The sequence below is a fragment of the Talpa europaea genome (assembly GCF_964194135.1).
Source record: "Talpa europaea genome assembly, chromosome: X".
NCBI lineage: Eukaryota > Metazoa > Chordata > Mammalia > Eulipotyphla > Talpidae > Talpa > Talpa europaea.
In genome coordinates, this window is record NC_140081.1 from 10809882 (window position 1) to 10830982 (window position 21101).

The 21101-nt window shown below is 34.2% G+C and overlaps 1 protein-coding gene across 4 annotated transcripts in view; it reads left to right on the forward strand.

The window, feature by feature from the left end:
- CNKSR2 (connector enhancer of kinase suppressor of Ras 2) overlaps window positions 1–21101 on the forward strand; it is a gene marked incomplete at both ends in the record, with an annotated part of 238038 nt that overhangs the window by 103282 nt on the left and 113655 nt on the right. For all 4 annotated transcript variants that reach the window (XM_084259165.1, XM_084259166.1, XM_084259167.1 and 1 more), the window contains 2 exons: window positions 5354–5413; window positions 10930–10998. In XM_084259165.1, the coding sequence (XP_084115291.1) occupies window positions 5354–5413; window positions 10930–10998 (129 nt within the window). The remainder of the gene's footprint in view (window positions 1–5353; window positions 5414–10929; window positions 10999–21101) is intronic.

Here is a 21101-nt window from a genome sequence, read left to right on the forward strand (position 1 = left end):
AAATTTAACCTCCTTGGCCTTGATCTTTTCATTTGTAGAATGTTGGAGGCAGAAAAGGGCAGATTATATCATCTTTAAAGCTCCCTCTTTAGTGCTATGAGTCTTTGGTTCTAATGATGGCATTGTTACAATGAAAATAAAATTTTTAAAAATTAAAAAAAAAGATGGCATTGTTACAAGAAAAGAGCCTGATTTTTTACCTCTAATTTCCACTGAAATCATTGGGTAAAATAACCATGTGAAGTGAGTCAACACAATACAAATTAATGCATTGTATGAAATCTTGTTATTTTTAAATGAAGATATAGCCTTGGCCAGATCTTTTTTATGTTTTAAATTTGAAAGCAGTAGGCCTACTTTTTGAAATAGTCATGAACTTAAAATGTTAAGAACTAGATTCAATAAAAAAGGTAAGGGAAAGAAGCGAAAGAGAAAATTAAAGAAGTACCTCCTATTTGCTTGGTATTTTCCTTACAACTCTGTAAACTAGATATTGAGGTCCTTCCTAGCACTAAAAATGGGATCACAGATCTTCAACGATTTTTCCTGTATTACATATAGGTAATAAGCATTAGAAACAGGGTTGAGTACAAGTAATCTGAACAAAGCTCAGTCATTTATCCCACATTTAAATTTGGAATCACTGAAAGCAGAGGGATGAGAAGTTTCAGAGGATGACATCAAAATTGGAACTACCTTGAGAAATTCATTTTTAACGGACAATAAGCAGCACTTCATTGGAAAAATATTTCAAAGGGAGAAAAAGAAAAACCTAAAATGTTGAATATCAGAGAGTTAAATATAAAATTATTTTTTGTGATTCATGTGAAAGGGGGATGATGAAATAGAAATTTTACATGACTTATTTATTTAAAATATTTTTAAAATCAGCCACCTTTAAGTAAGTTTAGTCAGCCACATTTCTAATAAATAGATTTGGATAATATTTATCATGTACTTAACCATAGGAAGTGTCTAAATGGTAAATGTAGGGGAGATAAAGAAAGAGGTGGGTGAATAGCAAGCTTCAATGAAGTTTAATTAGTTTAGAGACATCTGCAGAAAGTCTTCTGCCACTTTCTAAACAGAACATCTCTCACTGGTAAAAGGTAACAGCTAACTGATAAACTGGGTAGATTGTTCAGCTTTCTACAAAATTAGCAAAATCTCCTAGGATTTCTTAGATTTAAGATTATTGACCGTTTTAAAGTATGGGGGAGAGTGTGCTTAGTTAGGATTAAAATATATAAAGCTAAGCAGGAATCTAGAAAACTTAAATAAGGGACCAGGAAAAAGAATAACTATAAGAAAGAAAATATCAAAATCAACAAACAACTATGAACCAGAGACACTCTATGGGGGGTGGGGGGCGGGGAAAGAAGGGCTTGGGGTCAAAATAAGGGGGTTGTAATTGTATGGGGAATATAAAAATAAAATTTAAATAAATAAATAAAACAGAAAAAAATATATATAAAGCTAGCTTCTGAAATGCTTTTAAACAGTAATAATTAATGGAGAATTGAAGGAAAGAAAATGAGAGCTAATGGGACATAACAAAACTGGATCAGAGATAAGAAATGACTTGTATAGAGAAAAAGGGGTTTGAGGGGGCAAGCTTGGGGAAACCTCTTTTTCTATTTAGGCACTTGAACTATCTCCAAATACGACTTTCTCCATTGACTTGACTGTGAGGTTACTTTGGCTCCCGTTGGTTAACCAACATTTGGACACAGAGTGAAGCAAATGTCATTTTGGCAAGCCGAACAGTAGAGAGGGAGCTGTTCAAGTCAGCTCCAGAATTAATTGTTGTGTTTTTTTTTTCTGTAAAAAAGAATGAAGGTTTTGATGAAATTGGAAAACCAGATTTGTCTCAGTTCCAGAAAAAGAGCCATTTGAATTACATATCCTCCAACTGTTTGACTTTCTCAGAGGTGAACAAGCGATCAGATGTATTTCTGTGGACTCTTCATTATTCAGAAGATGATTAGTTTGAAACTCATCCAAGCAACTTCTCTTACTTTCTTGTGGTACCTGACTTTTGACCATTTTTCTCATTAGTACTACCTAAAAGAGATTTTAAAAAAGGATGAAGAAATCAGTTTTGATTATTAAACAACAAACGGTATATTGAGGTTAGGAAAGGAAATAATGAATAACGCAAAGTATCTTCATTCTTTGTGACATTTTAAAATTATGCTTTGCTTTTATCCTATTGCTCATGACCATGAAGTCATTAGAATTGAACTCCATGTACACAGCTAGATCCTTCCTTAAGTATTTAAAAATATTTGTATCCATCAGTAAAACTTAGCTTTAGTATAAATTACATAGCATTGTTATGATGAGATCCTTCCTGTAACTAATAGTTACTTGCTTTAACTTAAATTTCAAGTTCCTGGTATGTGAAATAATCACACACAGATTTTACTTTCAGGGACATAGCTAGATGATTTTCATGATCTTCTATTATCCCAATTAGAATGTCTTTCTGAACTTCTAAACGTTCATCGTAGGATACTAGACTTTCTCTATGACCTAATTTCTTATGATGTTATTTAGAATTCTTGTCAATCACCTTAATTTGTAATCAGTAATGCAGTGTTAAAAGGAATGTGGAAAAAGTATAAGCAAATTCTGTTTATAGTTTTCAGACAAGACGTGGGTAACTAAATTTGTAAAATATCAAATCCCATTGCCCGTTATAACCACATTTTATATAGTAAATGTACAGAGGTCTTAGTCTTTTAGAGTATATGTTAAATAGTGAATGACTTTAATAGCCATAGTTCCCAAATATTATGATCTAATAAGAAAAGTGAAGGTACACGACTCTCATATTAATAAATTGTTAAATCAGAAACCTAGCAGTTGAGAGTGTGGTTACTGGAGTCAGACTGTCTGGGCTTCAAACATGGCCTCACCATCTTGGCCAACTCCCCAGTACCTCTGTGCCTCAGTTTCCTTATCTCAAAAAATAGAGGTAATGGTAATTTCTACCATATAGGCTCTCTTGAAATAAATCTAAAGCATTTAAAACAGTCTTTGGCATATCATAACAAGTACATGCTAGTGGGGCCCTGGCAGGGGCGGGTGCATTGATAGCAAAAGTCATGTCCTCTTCTATATTGTATAGTGACACCATTATATTTACCTTCTTTTTATTTATTTGGGGAGTAACATTGGTTTACAGCGCAGATGAACAGGTTCACACCTCCTCAGATGTCCATCACCTGAATGTGGATTCAGCCACAAGGAACACCCATATCCCTTTATCTCATGCCATTGGGCCCCCTCCCCAGTTTGTTCCCACCCTCACTCCACCCCCTCTGTTTACCTTCTAATAAATAAGGGTATAAATATTAACCTCAAAAGTCAATATCTTATACACTTGTCACCAGTGTAAGGTAAAATATTACTGTATGGAACAAGAAGTACTAACCAGTTTCTTAATTTTTATTTGTAATTCTGTTGAGATTAATTACTAACATGAAGTCATGAATTTTCATTTAAGAAATTAGATTTTACAAATAAATCATCTTTTAAAATTGTGTTCATTTTGTTTCACATTACAGAACTGGACTCAACTATTTTTGGAACTGATACCAAAATTTTACATATATGATATTACTGAAATGGCTTAAGAATAAAAACCTACCCAATGATTTATTAGTTCCATAATATGAGCTCCACTACTTCTTTTTTTTATCTCTTACTTTCAATGAAAATACATATCTATCACAAAGGTGGAGGAAATTAGTGTTGCAGTATTGGTATTTTTTTCTACAATGATATAGTAGTTAAGTCCCTTATATTTCACACTTCCAGTTCGTTAAAATTTGTATTTTATTCTTGAAATCAATATTTTGAAATGATTGAATATTTAAAATATGAATACTTTCTTGTGATATGTTTTCCTTTAAACTCCTGTTACTATTCATAATTTAAAATGTTCATTTGTTTTTAAAGCTTGCACAATTTCAGAATTTCTGGATAATCTTTAAACATTAATGAAGCCTTTTCTAAGCTGGCTTTGTTTAAATGGAAAATGAAATCTCACCTTCTTTATTGGGAGGAAGGGTTGCCACACATTAGTTCTTAATTATTGATATATAGATACTGCATATAATTATTAAAACTTCATCAATAAGAAATAAAAGCAGAAAATACAAGATACCGCAAAAGAGTAGGAAGATAAAAGTTTACACAAATGATATCACTCTTCCGTCTCCATTTAGCTGTCAGCAAAGGAGCTTTGTATGAACCAATTTTTATTGTTTAATTGTATCAAATGTAATAGGCTAATAACCCACCAATATTTAAATATTTCATTGTAACTTTTATTTTGCCATAGAACATACAGTTGAGGATTTTAGGGAGAAATGAGGTATGTTCTTTATTTAGAATATTGAATTATTTTGCTGTATTTTATATATTTCATAGGTAATCCATTTATCAGATAGTTGAGATAACATTGGCTTACAACAATGTATATGACTTAAAGGTATAGGATCACACCCTTCAGGTATATGTTACCAAATCACACCAGCCACAGTCCATTGAGCCCCTTCCTCACTCTGCTCTCCCTCCTCCCTGTCCACCTTGAGGAACCTCAGTTCTACAGTCAGATTTCTGCAGTTTATTATTGGTTTGGTTTTATCTGATCCTTTGTTTTGCTTCTCTATATTCCACATATAAATGACGCCATCCAGTATTTGTCTTTTTCCTGACTTATCTTGCTTATCATAAGCCCTTCCAATTCTGTCCATATTTCCCAGATGGCAAGAGTTTATCTTTTTTTTAGGCTGAGTAGTATTCTGTTGTGTATATATACCACTTCATCTTAACCCATTCTTCTGTCTTTGGGGACTGAGGTTATTTCCAAAACTTGGCTATTGTAATAGTGCTGCAATGAACATAGGAGTGCATACATCCTATGTATGCAGTGTTTTTACATGCTTGGGGTATATACCTAGGAGTGGGATTGCCAGATGACATGCTATATCTGTTTTTAGTACACTGAGAAATCTCCATACTGTTTTCCATACAACCTGGACTAGTCTACAGTCCCATCAGAAGTGTACAAGAGTTCCTTCTTCTCTTATCATCACTAACATGTTGTTTGATTGAGTGCAGGCTTCTTGGAGCAAACTTTAGAAACCTGAACATTCAAATAGGATTTTTTACCAGTTTAGAGACAGTATTATTTATTATGGATTCATTCTGGGCCATGAATTTTAATTTGTCTATGGCAATTTAAATTCAATAGGATAAAATTTTTTGTATATGAAGTTATAATATACTTGAAGTTATTCTCATTGTTTCACTTTTTTTTCTGATACTATCTTTTTCTTAGGGTATGTATATTAAATCAACATATGATGGTCTCCATGTAATTACTGGAACTACAGAAAATGTAAGTATTGTAACATTTCAAATTTTGGTGTGTTTTTCCTCTTATTGTTAAGATTTATATTTGACAGAATTGAGGGTGACTACTGAGGACTTGAACAGATTAGGAGATGAAACTAGAAAATATATAGAGTTAAAAAGTGTTTGAGGAGAAATTGTCTTACTTAGTTTAGAATAGATGTTTATGTAAAGTGAATCATGTTTTCTGTTCACAGCAAGTGATTTGTCTTTGCTCAGTATTTTCTGGTTTGTGACAAGTTACTGTGACACCTGAAAGAATCCACTTCATCTATTGAATAATTTAGGTATATTAAGAAGCTTATGTAAGATAGAGACAACAGTAAGTCGAGCTTTCTGAATACTTGCAATGTAATTCATTTTAATTCAGTGGATGGTATTGCTCAGTGGTTTTTACAGTGAATTCCCTCCCTCCCTGGACCCATTAGCACCAGCCTTCCTTGGAAACATGATAGATATTAAAATTCTTGGACCCCACCCCAGAACGGAATCAGAAACTCTGGAGACCAGCCTGTTTCTTAATAAGAGATTCTGTTATCAGGTGTTTCTGAGACATGCTCAGGTTTGGGAACCATTGCAAGCTGTGGATGAGAGGTCCCTAGGCCTGTGTCCTCCCAGCAGTTCTGCATCCTTCTGGCAGTGTCATTTTTGCAAATCACTTACCTTCTCATTGCTTTAGTTTCCTCAACTGTAAGTTTAAAAAAAGTATCATTTGTGGGCGTCCCTGGTGGTGCAGGCGGTTGAGCATAGCGCTGTGTAGCTGTCCACAGCCTCTACAGCGCCAGTTCGATCCCCGCCGGCCTCGGAGCAACCCACATGGCAAGCAGACCTCTCCTGTCTCGCCCGCTGCTCCCCTCAGCAGTGTATTTTGTCAGCCTGCCTATTCTGTTCCCCGCTCTGTATCTGGCTCTGTATCTGTATCTATAAAGAGCTATGGAAATGTGAAGAGATAATGTTGGGTGTTAACACAATCAGTATAATAGATCACAATAACACAATCAGTATAATAGCATACTAAATCATTACCCCTGCATTTAGTAGTTCCAGATTTCCATTCTACTCTTAACTAAGTATGTGCTGAGCTTTGAGAGTTTTTCTTTTAGAAATTCCAACCAATTTCATGTTTGTACTGTGTTCCTTCAAAGAAGACTAGAGGGGAATTAGTTTAATCTCAAGTTATTATTGATCTCAATATTTTACCAGCAATTTTTATTAAAAAACCTCAACATTCTCTTCCTCTAAATTCACCCATTACTTTTATTGAATTTTTTTCTCTTGCTTCTCTTGTTTTCTTGTGAAGGTAAAACATAATGTACATTGCAGTTTCACTACTTAGTGGCTTCATGTTTGGTATTAAATATGAAAATTAAGTATGGAGTAGAGAATACCAATTAAATGCATATTATGAACTATATAAAAATTTTAAATGATACTGACAACTATAGTCTTTTCACTCATCATTCTCATTTATTTGTACATTCATTTGATCATTTATGTATCCATTTAATGACCCTCTGCTTCATGTTTTTTGTGATCTAGGCATGGGACTAGATATTGAAAGAATTTTTATTTTATTTTATTTTAAAGATTTATTTATTTTTACAAGAACTGGGGCACAGGCCAGAGGTGTGGGGGGAGAGAGGACTCACCAGAGACAGAGTGGGGAACAGAAGAGGCAGATCAACCGAAGTATCCTGCTGAGGGGAGCAGCAGGCGAGTCAGGAGAGGTCTGCTGCGCCATGTGGGTAGCTCCCTGGCTGGCCAGGATCGAACCTGAGCTGCAGCGGCTGCAGACAGCTCCACAGTGAGGCGCTCAACGACCTGCGCCACCAGGGAGGTCCTGAAAGAATTTCTAAATTAAACTAGCTTGCTGCCCATGAGGAGTGCAAGTAGGGGCTTACCTATATAAACAGATAGTGAAATTTGCATAGATGGACAAGGGAGAGAATAAATTTTCTCAAGTAAAATCAGAGAAAAAATAACAAATAATGATTTTGAATTATATCTTGAAGAATCAGTTAATATCTCTTTATTATTTGGGATCTGTAAAAAATAGTTGAGCACTATGTATTATTCATATCATTCAGTAATATTGACAGATGGATGAGTAATCAAAGAAAGTTTCTATGAGTTTACATATAAACCATATTTTGAATTCACTTCAGTCCTTCTTGAGAACATTAATTTTGATACCCTCATTCATTTCTAATTAAATATATGTTTAGTCTTAGTAAAACTGCTGACTAGGTGGGTTACTATGCTTTGCCAGTTACTCAGCTTTCTCATATATAAAATAAGGAATTTGGACAAAATCATCTCTAGGATTCTTTTTAACACTGACAGTCTATAATTCATATAATTTATTCCCTCTTATCTATGCAAAAAGCTAGTTTTTTTTTTTTAATTTTATGTGCCATCCCAAGGGCCATCGACTTGATCTTTTTCTTTAATATTCTTCTTTAAAAAAATTGTTTGTGGGCCTCCCCGGTGGCGCAGCGGTTGAGCACTGGGTTGTGAAGCTGCCTGCAGCAGCCTCTGCAGCGCCGGTTCGATCCCCGGCTGCTCCCGGGCCGCTGGAGGAGGGTCCCACATGACGCGCAGACCTCTCCTGCCGCCCGCTGCTCCCCTCAGCAGTGTACTTCGGTTCTTCTGCCTGCTCTGCTCCCCGCTCTGGCTCTGGTGAATTCTCTCACCCTCCCGCTCTTCTGACTGTACCCAGTGCTTGTATAAATAAATAAATAAAATCTTCAAAAAAATATATAAAAAAATCGTTTGTGGACCAAATAATGCAGGGACTGACTTTATTGTTACAGCTCTGTTAAAATGATAATTTCCAGACTTTCCAGATACTTTTCTGATTTGGTACTATTCCCCATTCCTAAAGGTTTGTGAAATAAATGTATTTTTTTCTTGTTATGATCCTGTTCATAGAGTTCATATCCTAGATGAATCTATCCTTTTATTTAGTTTTTTGTAGTTTTTATGAATTCTTTCATTTATTGCTCATTTTCCTAGTAGATCATTTTGTTTTTCTTGAGATAACATTTATAGCACTGTATATGTCCTAGAGGTATAGGATCACATCTCTTCAGATGTATGTTACCACACCACTCCCACCACCGAGGCATTTACAGTCCACCACAGTCCAGTGAGCCCCCTCCTGACACTGCTGTCCACACTCCCTCTCCCCCTCTGGTAGTCTCTATTCTACAGTCAGATTCTAGGGTTTGTTATTGGTTTGGGTTTTTTCTGACCTTTTGTTTTGTTTCTCTATATATGCTCTAAATAGCAGATGGTCATCTGCCATTTGTCTTTCATCTTATGACTTACTTTGTTTAGCATTGTCCCCTTCACTTACGCCCATGTTGTCACAGATGATGATTGAGTTCATCTTTTTTTTATTTCCGAGTGTTTAATTATGTATATATACCACATCTTCCTAATCCACTCATCTGTCCTTGGGTGCTTAGGTTGTTTCCATAACTTTTCTATAGTAAATAGTGCTGCAATGAACATATAAGTGCATGTATATCTTCTAATTAGTGTTTTCCACAATCTTTCAGTAGATACCTAAGAGTGGAATTGTGAAATCATATGGTAGATCTATTTTTAATACTTTGAGAAACTGCCATCCTGTTTTTGTGCTGAGCCATTCTTGATGCTCCCCAACAGTATAAGAAGTTTCTTTTTTTTCCCACATCCTCACCAATACTTGTTGTTTCTGGTCTTTTTGATATGGACTATTCTCACATGTGTGAAATGGTATCACATTGTGGTTTTGATTTGCAATGCCCTGATGATAAGTGATGATGAGCATTTTTTAATGTGCATGTTGGGTATCTGCATATCTTCTTTGGAGGAGTATCTCTGTTTAGCTCTTCTGCCCATTTTTATTATTATTATTATAAATACACATTTTTAATAGTACACTAGTACTTCAGTGACTGGGATTCCCTGGGATATCATGTTATCTTGAATTCTTCCCAATGCTGAATAATTTTATTGTGAATTTTAAGATTTGTTGAATTTAGGTTAACATTGTTTTAAGAATTCTGTTCCTTTAATAATTGGAATTGATGGAAAAAAAGAGAACTGTAAATCACTTTTAACGTAAATCCTATTCCAGATTCTCAAAAGTAGCATTTTACTGTACAGATTGCATCACCATATCATTCTTCTTTAGTTTTCAGTAAATACTAATGAATAAATAACAGTGTTCATAGGTATGTCTGATAACTAAATTAGCACACACATACAAATACATAAATATATTTTTCTTTTTAAAAAATATTTATTTAATTATTTTGTGGAAGAACTGGGGTGTAGGCCAGAGGTGCGGGCAGTGAGAGGATTCACCAGAGACAGAGCGGGGAACAGAACAGGCAGATTGACTGAAATACACTGCTGAGGGGAGCAGAAGGCAAGACAGGAGAGGTCTGCTGCACCATATGTGGGTTAGCTCCCTGGCTGGGGATCAGACTCAGTCCATAGCAGTGATAGTGCTCAGACTTAAACCCTAGACCACCAGAGAGGCCCCCTAAATATATTTTTCTTAAAAACACATTTTCTGCATATTCAATATTCTGTATGCATATTGTCCTCAAAATGTCTAGTGATACATATAATCAATCAACAGTAGTCACTAGAGGAAAAATAAAGAATAATATTTTAAATTCATTACCCAGACCAACAATATTATAAGATTTCTCTTAAATCTCATTTTAGTTTCCTAAAGGCTTCATAAAATTTGTCAACATTAACCTCCCAAAGTTGTTTTTTTTTTTAGTTTTGCTTTTAATCTCATATGAGAACAAAGAAAAAGTTATAAAATTATTACATCCTGTAGAAATGTTGGTATTTTAGTTTATGTAGGGTCATTTTGTTTGCAAGTATATTGCACTGTATAAAACATAATAAATAGGTTACTATTATATAATGTAACTTTGAGCTAATTGCCATCCATCTTTCAGTTTGCTTTGTTCAGTTATTCAGAATTGATGTTATTAATAATGAATAAATTAGCAACCTAAATATCAGTTGACAAAGCTTTGATGCTGATCATGTCCTTGGAAAATATTTATTTGCTAAAGTTAATATAAATTATTTACATTAACTGGAAAGGATCAAAGTTTCAAAAGATAATGTTTTGAAATACACATTTGCAATAATTGCCCAGTAGAACAAGATTGCCTAGTAGGGTTGTCTGTACAAAGTTTGCAAAGGTTAATATCAATTACAATTTTTCCTTAACGCTCCCAAACACGTACTTGTCTTTTGTAACATATCTATGTATTGTTTTACATTTCTACTTTCTTTCATTGGTTTTATATAGAATGTATATAGTATACTAAATACTAACCAATTTTATCAGTTTAATTCCTTTTGGATTATAATTAGATTCTTGATCTAATTTAAGAAGATTAACTTACTGAAGTGTTGTCAGAGGGAGGAAATGACTGATAAAACTTATGTTTTTTATTATTTCCTTTACGTTAAATTTAGTCACCTGCAGATCGGTGCAAGAAAATCCATGCTGGCGATGAAGTGATTCAAGTTAATCATCAGACTGTGGTATGTATAATTACCTTACAAGTCAGTGGGAGGAACTAATATAAAAATTTTCTAAAGCTTTAAAAGAATGCCAATGAAATGAAATGCCTATTTGTGTACAAAATAATTGAATAGCCTTTTAAAAAGTAAATGGAGAACTATTGTTCTTAATTATTTTATGGGATGTAAGGCACGGTTTTAAAAGAACACATGGAAATATTGATGGTTGTCAAAGTTAGATACGGGCAAGCGCAGGATAACATGCACCGCAAGAACTGGCATAATAATTTGGGAATAGAAATTAACAAGGTGATGATTTCAAATTCCGCCTTTATTGATAGAACTTTTGTGTTTCACTTTACAAATTATTGAATTACCTAGTACATATTTTTTGTAACAGCATACATCCATTCGTCTATTTTAACATCGATTTGTTCATTAACTTGTCCAGTAGATTTTCGTTTGTTTCATTTTAAATGTCAATTTTAAAAACTGTTTAAACTTTAATAGCTAGATTGGCACTTCATTTCCCCCAAAAGGACTATGGTTTCAGTTTTAAAACTATTGTACTTAACTAAATACATTCATAAGATGTTCCTGCTCTGGAAACCTCATGAATCTCTTTCTGGGCACAGTGGCATTCTGTGCCTGTGGTAGATTTTCAGTGGTTATTTTTTTTAATCATATATTTAGAAAATGAACAGTTTTCCGGGTTGAGTCATTCTGTTCTCCTATTTTGCCAAAATAAAGTTTATTTTCTAAGATAAAAATGAAGTAAAAATAATCTGATTATTAATATAATCATATTTGGAAAAAATTGGGTCTTTTTTCTGGTATTCTACTCACTAAATCTTCAAAGTGAGTATTTCACGTTAAACCTTTAAACTAAATTTGCTTTTGCATGTTCTAGTCATAGAAGAAAATTTTTAACAGAAAGGCTATATTTTAGGAGTAGAAAGACTCATGTGAAATGGCTGATCTTTCTCAGTGATTCTAATCTCAACAGAAAGAAGCCATTTCAATTTTTTCTTTGAATAAACTAACAAATATGTGATATTTTGGAAAGGCTCCTGAACATTGATAATTAATGTCATGGTTTTCTTCAATTGGTTCATTATCTAAGTTACTAAAAATTAATGAAAGTTCAGAAAATGAAACGTGGCTATAAGGTAATGATAGACTAAAGCAGAATGTTGGTAATAGACAAAGCCTTCCCACACTCTGACAAGTTCGGTAATTAAAAAGAAGTCCTTGTTACCAGAAACTATATGAAGTATGGTTATCTTGACTAAAGTTTCTTGTCCTCTAGAATGAGGGCTAGGGTGTTGGGATGAGGAAACTGGCTGCTTCAGTAGACAGACAGCATCTCCCTCTTTTCTGATGTTCATGCTGCCTCCGTTTCTACAGTGTGACCTTAACAGATATGACATCTGTTGGACAGTTGTACCAATTTTCAGCTGGTCAATTCTAGGAGGGTAGAAATTAGTCTCTCGTGAAAAATAAAATTGCTTAAAGGATACTTTTTGTGAGGCAGAGATTCTGAAGTTTTATCAAACAGGTATGAAAGTCTCTGAAAGAATACAAGTGAAATAATAAAATCTATATGGATTGGTGACATTGAAGTACTGTAAGAATGTGAAAATTCATCTTTGCTTCACAGGAATATTCTAAAATATTGAAAACTTCACAGAATGACAGTTGGGAGAATTTGTTTCCAGTTCTTGTTCTGAAATTAGCTTGTGGCTTTAAGGGAGTTACGGTAACTGTTCAAGCATCAATTTACCTTTTTATAACAATAACCATAATCACCACTTCCTGGGTTCTCACAATCTGCCAAGCATCATGTTAAGTATTTCTACATGTTTTGTGTCTTTTACTCTTACACTAATCCTATAAAGAAGAAATGGGTGGAAATTGAGATTTAGAATGACTAATTCATCTACAACTCACTGCTTTCTCACTCCAAGGCCCATGCTCTTCAATTTTATTACATTTCCCTAAGTTCAAATTCAAAAATATCAAACAAAAGGGGAAAAATTCTAAGCATGTAATTTAATCTCAGGATTCAGTGAGAGATTAAGTGGGGCCAAAGGCTAGAGAAGAGGAAAGAAAGAGAATTTACATACCTGGGGTAATGATTCTGCTTATTGAAATTGGAAGTGGGGTTAAAATTTAACTTTACTGCCACCTCCTGACTCTCTCCTTCCTTAAAATGATATGCAAAGCATCTAGCACAGTGGCATCCTCATTAGAAGCTCAATAAGCATTAACTTTCCAACCTCCCTGCCTTCCTACTTCCTACTACAACAGTTGGGCCAGCGGAGTCCAGTTTCTCCAGTGTCAGACTGCTACAAGACACTTCAATTGATTGTAGATTATAATAGAGACATCCTCTGACAGGAAAATATATTGACTTCTGTAAAAGCAGATTTGCTTAAAAATATGATCAATTGCTAGATTTTCTTCTTTCTGTGCAAGTAAGAGGCATATTTGTACAGGAATGTTGCATTTCATTAACTGCAGCCTACTCTGCCTTATTTTTCTTGTCATTGCCTGCATTGTGGTCTACACAGTGCTTTTAACTTCTTACTAGACAATATACAAAGGTGATAAAATGGAAATTTTCTGGGTTGTTACTATGAAAGGTTTGATGGGTCGATAAATTTGTTGAAACAAGTATAAATTATTTGTAGTCTGCAGTTCTCCCTCTATTTTTACATTCATTACCATGGACATTAGGGATTGCTTATAATAATATAGTGAGTTACATGAAAGTGTGTCCTAATACATTTGAAATACATAATTCATATTTTTAATCCTCTAATTAATTGACCAGAATAGTGAGATATTACCAGTATTATTCTACACCAATTTAGAGTCAATAATGAAAAGTGTAGTGTTAAATCTTGTAATTTTGCATGTTAATAGCCCACATAATATTTTTTTATCATTCTAAAATTTCCCACTGCTGTAGTTAATAGCATAAAATATAAAATTTGATAACTTTTCTTATTTTAAAACACACAGAAAAGCAATTTGAAATTTTTTCCTAAGTCTGAGAAAGTTGAATGAATCACAGATGAATTCAAATGCTATTTTTTGAAATTGCTAGTATGGTATATCTTCAAGATGTCCAACTAGATGCGTGTGTGTGTGTGTGTGTGTGTGTGTGTTTCTAGTTTGTTGTTTTTTTTTTTTTTTTTAAGTTCTTTCTTACTTGAAATGAAACTGGAAGTTTTATGTCCTTTTTCATGTTGCTATATTCTTTATTATAAGTGGCTTTTAAGCTTTTCAAATCAACATACTTCTGAGGCTGAGAAACTGTGGCTGCCAGGTAGGAAGAAGAAAATATCATGAACATTCAAGCAAAGCAGACTGAGTCCTATTGCATGTCTTCCCTGCCACTGAAGATCCAACTCCTCAAAGGCTGCTGGAATATCCCAAGATTTTTTCCACTTCATCTGCCACTACATCCCTCTCTCTGGGAGATGCCTCGCATAGTTTGAACCAACAACTCTGCCCTCATGATGCACTTCTATCACGTTATTTTTTAGCTGATGAGACTATACATATATATATATATATATATATATATATATATATATAGTTACTAATCTATTTGGGCATATTCCTAATGAACCTGTTAAATTTCATGTTAATACTGTTTTTGGTGTGTAAGTGTTCTAAAGATTCTATCCATACCTAAAAACAGATACTTTCTTCTTAGGAATATCAGTTGAAAAGAGTGGCATATGTGATGGTTGGATGCAGCATTTGGAAAAATTTCCTTTTGTTTTGTGTAAATATTAAAGCATATTACTATTTATTTGGAAATGTCTTCTGGAACCTTCCTACATTCTGTCAAGAAATGGGTTTCATAGATGTGGCTGTAAAGACTATAGAATGGAAAATACCCAGGTTGGGATAGTCAAGAAGATAGACTGCAACAGATAGTCAGCATGTTGGACACTGATCAGTGAGAGTTGGGAGATGAATAGTATAAACATTGTTGAACAAGACTTGCAGGTGATGGCAGAGGGAACCAGGGAAAGGGTAAAAATTCAAAGACTATTGTGTCATCTGTAATATCATTCTAACTTCATTTACGTAGTTCTCAAAGTTGCCTCCCTTGTTTTCACTCTAGTTTCTTATTCCATCCTCACCCTTCAACCCCAGAACAACAAGAGAGTATTGTTCAAGAGGGAAGACATCGTAATCGGAATGGATGGAGAGTATGATGACGCATTAAAGCCCATCTCTCTTTAACCATCTCATTCTCCTACCCCTTCCCTGGACTACAGCAGGAAGTAGTGGCTCATTGAGTACAATCAATACCATGATGTTGGTTACTACTAGGTGGTGCTTTCTCTCAATTTAAGTTTACCGAATTGTTGTCTTTATTTGTTAGACTTTTCTTCTAATTCCCTTTTCCTTTCCTTTCTTTACCATCCTCATTCCTTCTCACATGAATATTTCTCCCCCCTTTTTCACCTCTTTGGTTTTTTCATTCTTGCAAATTCTGTTCTTTCTCAAAGGAGAAAGTACTTATCTTATAAATCCTAATACCCAAAATACTAAAAACTGAGGCCTCACATGGGTGTATTTTTGGTGTACCCCACATCTTAATCCTGTAAACAAAAGATGTTACTTTTTTACAGAAATTAAATATGTCCGCGTGGTATTTAACATTAATTAATAAATGGTTGTGATAGTACCTTAAAATAATTCTGCTGGGCCTCCCCTGGTGGCGCAGCAGTTGAGTGCTGGGCTGCAAGGCTGCCCGCAGCCTCTGCGGCGCCAGTTCGTTCCCCGGCCGCCGGCGAGGGTCCCACCAAAAAAAAAAAAAAAAAAAAAATCTGCTAAGAAATTGGTATTCTAAAACAGAACAGATGAATTGTTCCCTTTCAGAAAGAAAAAAAGTAATGAAGAGACATTTATCAAAAATTAAAGGAAACAATACATCACAGATTTCAATTACTCATAGAAATATTTCAGATTTTACAATATACAATGGGTGGTTTATGAAATGATCATAGGGTTTTTTTTATTCTGTCTTACATTGAACATTGTAATTTGATGAGAGTGTGTGGAAACTGATTTTGAAGTGCCACATATTTATATATATTTTATTTTGCTTAGAGAAATCAATTCATTACTTTATCATCCATTAGTATATTTTATTTTTCTGTTATCAAATTAAAATTTATTATCCCGAGTCTTTGCATAAATGAAATAAGCTGTATGGTGCCTGAACATTGGTGACTTCCTATTAACTGATTGATTTTTTGTCTGTAGATCTCTGCATCCTGATTTCTTTCTTTTTTATTTATGCAGTTCTTATTGCTTCATCAAGAAAAGAGTAATTTCTTTTTAAAAATGGTTACTCTAATTTATTTTCATTATTAGAATATATCTTTCAGTGTGAACATAGAGTTAATATGAACTAATTATTTAACATGGAATTTTAAAAGATTTCTTTAGAAATGCTTATTTTGTATGTTTAAAATATATCTGTTGACTGATGTTCTTCCCTACTCTAGCTTATTAAGTGTGTGCCTCACTTGCATAGCAACTGATAAAAATTTTGAAAATACTATTGAAAGGGAAACACACTAGCACTAGTACACCATAAAATAGGAAATTTAAGAGACAATGACAATAATATTAATACCTTTTAAGGTTATTTAGCCCGAGTTTCAAATACAGGTGTCATCCACTAAATTAACATTCTAATCAGCCCAGCAGCTGAATTTTAGGTATTGCAGCCACTGATGACTTTCATCTCATTACCCTAATACTGGGCAGTAAAGGGTTTTTTTTTTTTTAAATTGGGACAAATGGTAGAGAGAGTTCATTACGGCGCTGTTTGAAGCTGACATTGAGTTACCCTTTTTATCTGAGTTGCTGGAATTCTGGTAATATGATTTCTAAAACTTCTATAGTAAAAGTATTTATGGATATTATGGAAGTTTTGAAAGTAAAAATTTTTATTAAGATTTAGAATGCTGTTTATTTCTCTATATTTATGTGCATATATATGTGCTTTGATTCTGTTTTGATAAATAAAGTTTACTAGTATTTTCAAATAAGTGTATCTTTGTTAAATATCTGCCAGTAAATGATATTTTAAAAGTTAATCATGGCAAATTTTTAAGCACGTTCCTTCTGGTATTTTTTTTTTGTTTTAAATTTTATTATTTTTATTGCAATAACGTTGATTTACAACACAGTATGTGATTTAGGGAATAGGTTCACCTCTCCAGATGGCCTGTCACCACACCACAGCCACCTTGGTTTCTTCACTACTTTTTCATCTGGATGCCTAAATTCAATTTAAACATTTTTTTCATAATTATAGGTGTTTTCTTTATTCTTTCCTAGAATTCTTATAAATCAGAGCTATAGATTTTAGATAATAATGCTTTGTTTCGTCCCTTAGATTTGGTGACTGGGGCTCTTCGTTTTAAAACACACCGTACCCAGTGTCTGTAAGAATGGCAATGAAATACAGGAACAGCTGAAATGTGTTTCCAAATATATGCAATTATAAAATTATTTAAAAATTATCCCATGTAAATATCTTTATAGAATTTTTAGTTAAAAACCTGTATTACTATGGTTCTTTTTTTTTTTTTTAAGATTTATTTATTTATGCATACAAGAGCTGGGATACAGGCCAGAGATGTGGAGAGAGGGTATGTGTGAGAGGATTCACCAGAGACAGAGCGGGGAGCAGAACAGGCAGACTGACTGAAATACACTGCTGAGGGGAGCAGCGGGGAGACAGGAGAGGTCTGCTGCGCCATGTCGGTAGCTCCCTGGCCGGGGATCAAACTGGTGCTGCAGTGGCTGTGGATAGCTTCATAGGTTGCGTCGCATCTTAACCCCTTGCAACACCAGGGAGGCCTACTATGGTTCTTTTAAATTATATTACTGAATGGGAGACTAAGCTTCTGTGGTATGATCAAATCTTTCCCCCACAGCTTTTCACTGTAATAATATTTTCTTCCTCTTCCATGTTCCATAACAGAGGCTGTCAGACTCACTCAGTTTTATGTTTTGGAGACAGCATGTTAAGGATGTTAAAGAACAAAAATTGGCTTTGATGTCATTTTCTGTAGATACATGAATGTAAACCATGAAACCTCCAAAATAAACAATTGAACTTCAGTGTTACTGAATACCATATTAAAATGGAAGAAGGGAAAGAGAAGTGTATGTTCAAGATGCTAAACTAGCCCACAGTTTGTAAATGAGCTTGCCACAGAAGTAGAGCCATCAGTGATATAAAGGCTGCAGTTAATTTATGTGCTAGGTAAAGGGAACTAATGCAATAACCAGTTATGGAAATGTGTCACCTTTGGTGAAAATTAATGTGGATAACTAGTAAAACTTAAAAGAAAATTTATGATTACTGTTTTCTTTCTTCTATGAGTATCCTCATGAGCTAATTTAAAAATTCTTATTTAGCTCTCAGAACTTCCTGGTTATAGACAAAAAGACTCCAGGAAAATGGTGTTTAATAGGAGGGAAAAACAGTACTGGCTTCTTACAGTGCTCAAATTGGCTTTCTTTTTTCTATTCTGTTCCGTCTTTAGCAGTCAGAAATTATGTTTTCTGTGCTTTCTCTTTAAATATTATGATACAAACATTACATATGTGACTATCTGTGAAATTCACCTGAAAATATTAAATACTAAAGCATGTAAGTTCAGATTATGAGTAGCTCAACATGGTCCAAGTTTTACAGTAAAATTAAAACCACATGCCACATAAAAAGCAAATGCCTTAAAATTTTTCTTGATGTAGTCTTATTTTCCCTGAAGTAAGTGCCTTTTAAATTTAAGGAGGATGTGAGGTGAAGAGTAACTCAGTGCTTTAAAGACATAATAATATTGAATTTTTCCTCTAATGAAGATAGAACACTTCATTCCTGTATTACTATTTGCAAATGTTTGTTCCTTTTATCTTCTCCCAAGGTTATCTCTTCTAATCTTATTTATAAAAATATCAATATTAAGGTTTTATTTAAAACAGATACTCTGTGGGAGATTTCTGAATACTCTGAATCAAGTACCTATGTATATTACTCCATTCTGGAATTTAAAATCACTCTCTTAAACATAGTTACTGAATGTACACTCTTAAGTTTATATTTCTTTATATTTGAACCATGGAGGAATTCTCTACTTTTCCATTTAGTTAAATGTATGTGGAAGAGCAAAATTAGAATATCTCCAAATATAATTTAATATTGTAAGACTTTATCATTAGTATTGTGTGAAGAAAAATTAAAGAAGGTGAAGTTTGTTGATTGGTACTCAAGATTTAATGTTTCTAGAGCCTCTGAAAGGTATTGTTATCAAAAGTCATTATTTTTGAAATGTTTATATCTGTATGACATTTCCTCCACAAAGCTTGTTTTGCTAAAGAAAGGCAGTCATTGGGATAAAATGTTGAATTCATTAGATACTTCAATAACTTTTTCATAATGCAAAGGAACAGAACACTATAATAAATATTTCAGTTCCAAAATCTTTGGCAAAGACAGAGTGTCACAGTTGCAGTGTGATGGGTTGTGTATTGAATTAAATCTCTTAAGGGCTTTCACAAAGAGCAGAAGGACATTTGGGTGACTGAACATTCATATAGGCACACCTCGTCTGAAATTTCCTTTGTCAAGACCTCTCATATACATTGCAACCTGTAAGTAATAACTTAGGTAGACCCAGGAGCATGTGTAAATGTTAATCTGTTTCTTTGTTGTGTGAAGGATAATGATAGCAGCTTTGAAATTTTTTTCAGAAATTCTATGTTCCTGACTTAAGCTGTAGAGGTACTCTCTTGTAACTCCAAATACAGTTGTGACAAAGGTAAAGAAAGTCTGGGTTGACAGACCTAAATTCTTACTCTTATGCTTACTTGTAACTTTGACTAGTAATCAGAGTAGATTTTTTCATATGTTGGTCATACAGTGCCCCAGCTGTTTAGAAAACAGGCTAGGACAAGCTTTAGAGGTGTCAGAAACAACTTCTTCCCTTTGTATACCAAAAGGAAAGAAAGCCTCTCATTTCTTCATCACTAACCCCAAAACCTGTTCTGCACCTAATCCAAGCAACCCATTGTCCAAAGACCTGCCCAACAATTTATGTTGTCCTTCACCTAGGAAGACCTGTCTACTTCAGCCTGCTCATGGCAATTGTAAGCCCCATTCACAGGAAAACAGAGCCACTGGCTTTTCACACTTGGGATACCTTAAAACTTTTGAGGAAATTTCAACCCTATTTGTGTTGTTTATAAATATATTCTCATGTACATTTTGGGGGTTATGACTTAACATTGCTTGAAAATAGTGACCTTTGCTACTCAGTCAGAAAGATAGTGGTAGTAATTTAGCATATTTGAAAATGTTTATAGCTAGTAATAAGTAATGCTTTGTGTAAGATGCATATGATAGGTTTTTTTTAATATTCTTTTTTTTTAAAGATGTATTTATTTATACAAGCACTGGGTACAGTCAGAAGCACGGGAGGGCGAGAGAATTCACCAGAGCCAGAGCCGGGAGCAGAACAGGCAGAAGGACCGAAGTACACTGCTGAGGGGAGCAGCGGGCGGCAGGAGAGGTCTGCGCGCCATGTGGGACCCTCACCAGGCGGGCGGGGATCTAATCGGCGCTGCAGAGGCTGCCGGTAGCTTCGCAGCCCAGCGCTCAACCGCTGCGCCACCAGGGGAGGCCCCATATGATAGTTTTTAAAAGATTTATTCCACTCTGTGACTTAATGTAAATAAAATAATCTATTAAGATATTCAAAAAGAGAAATTAGACTATTTACAACCATTGCAAGATAGTTTTCTGGGGGAAAGGAGGAACCTTAACAGTATTGATAAAGCAGAATCTTTTTATGGCAAATAAGAACTATATCCACTTTAAAGGTCTGTCATAACCTCATCTCTATGACTTTAGATTTGGAGTATCTAAGAGATTAATGCTAGTTTTTCAAGTATTCATTTATAAGAACATTTATTTGGTAATTTGGATGTAAAGAATGTCTACTAGTATTTAGAATTAAGTGTAACATTTAGAGAAAAAAATGAATACTACATCGTGGTTTTGCACACAAAAC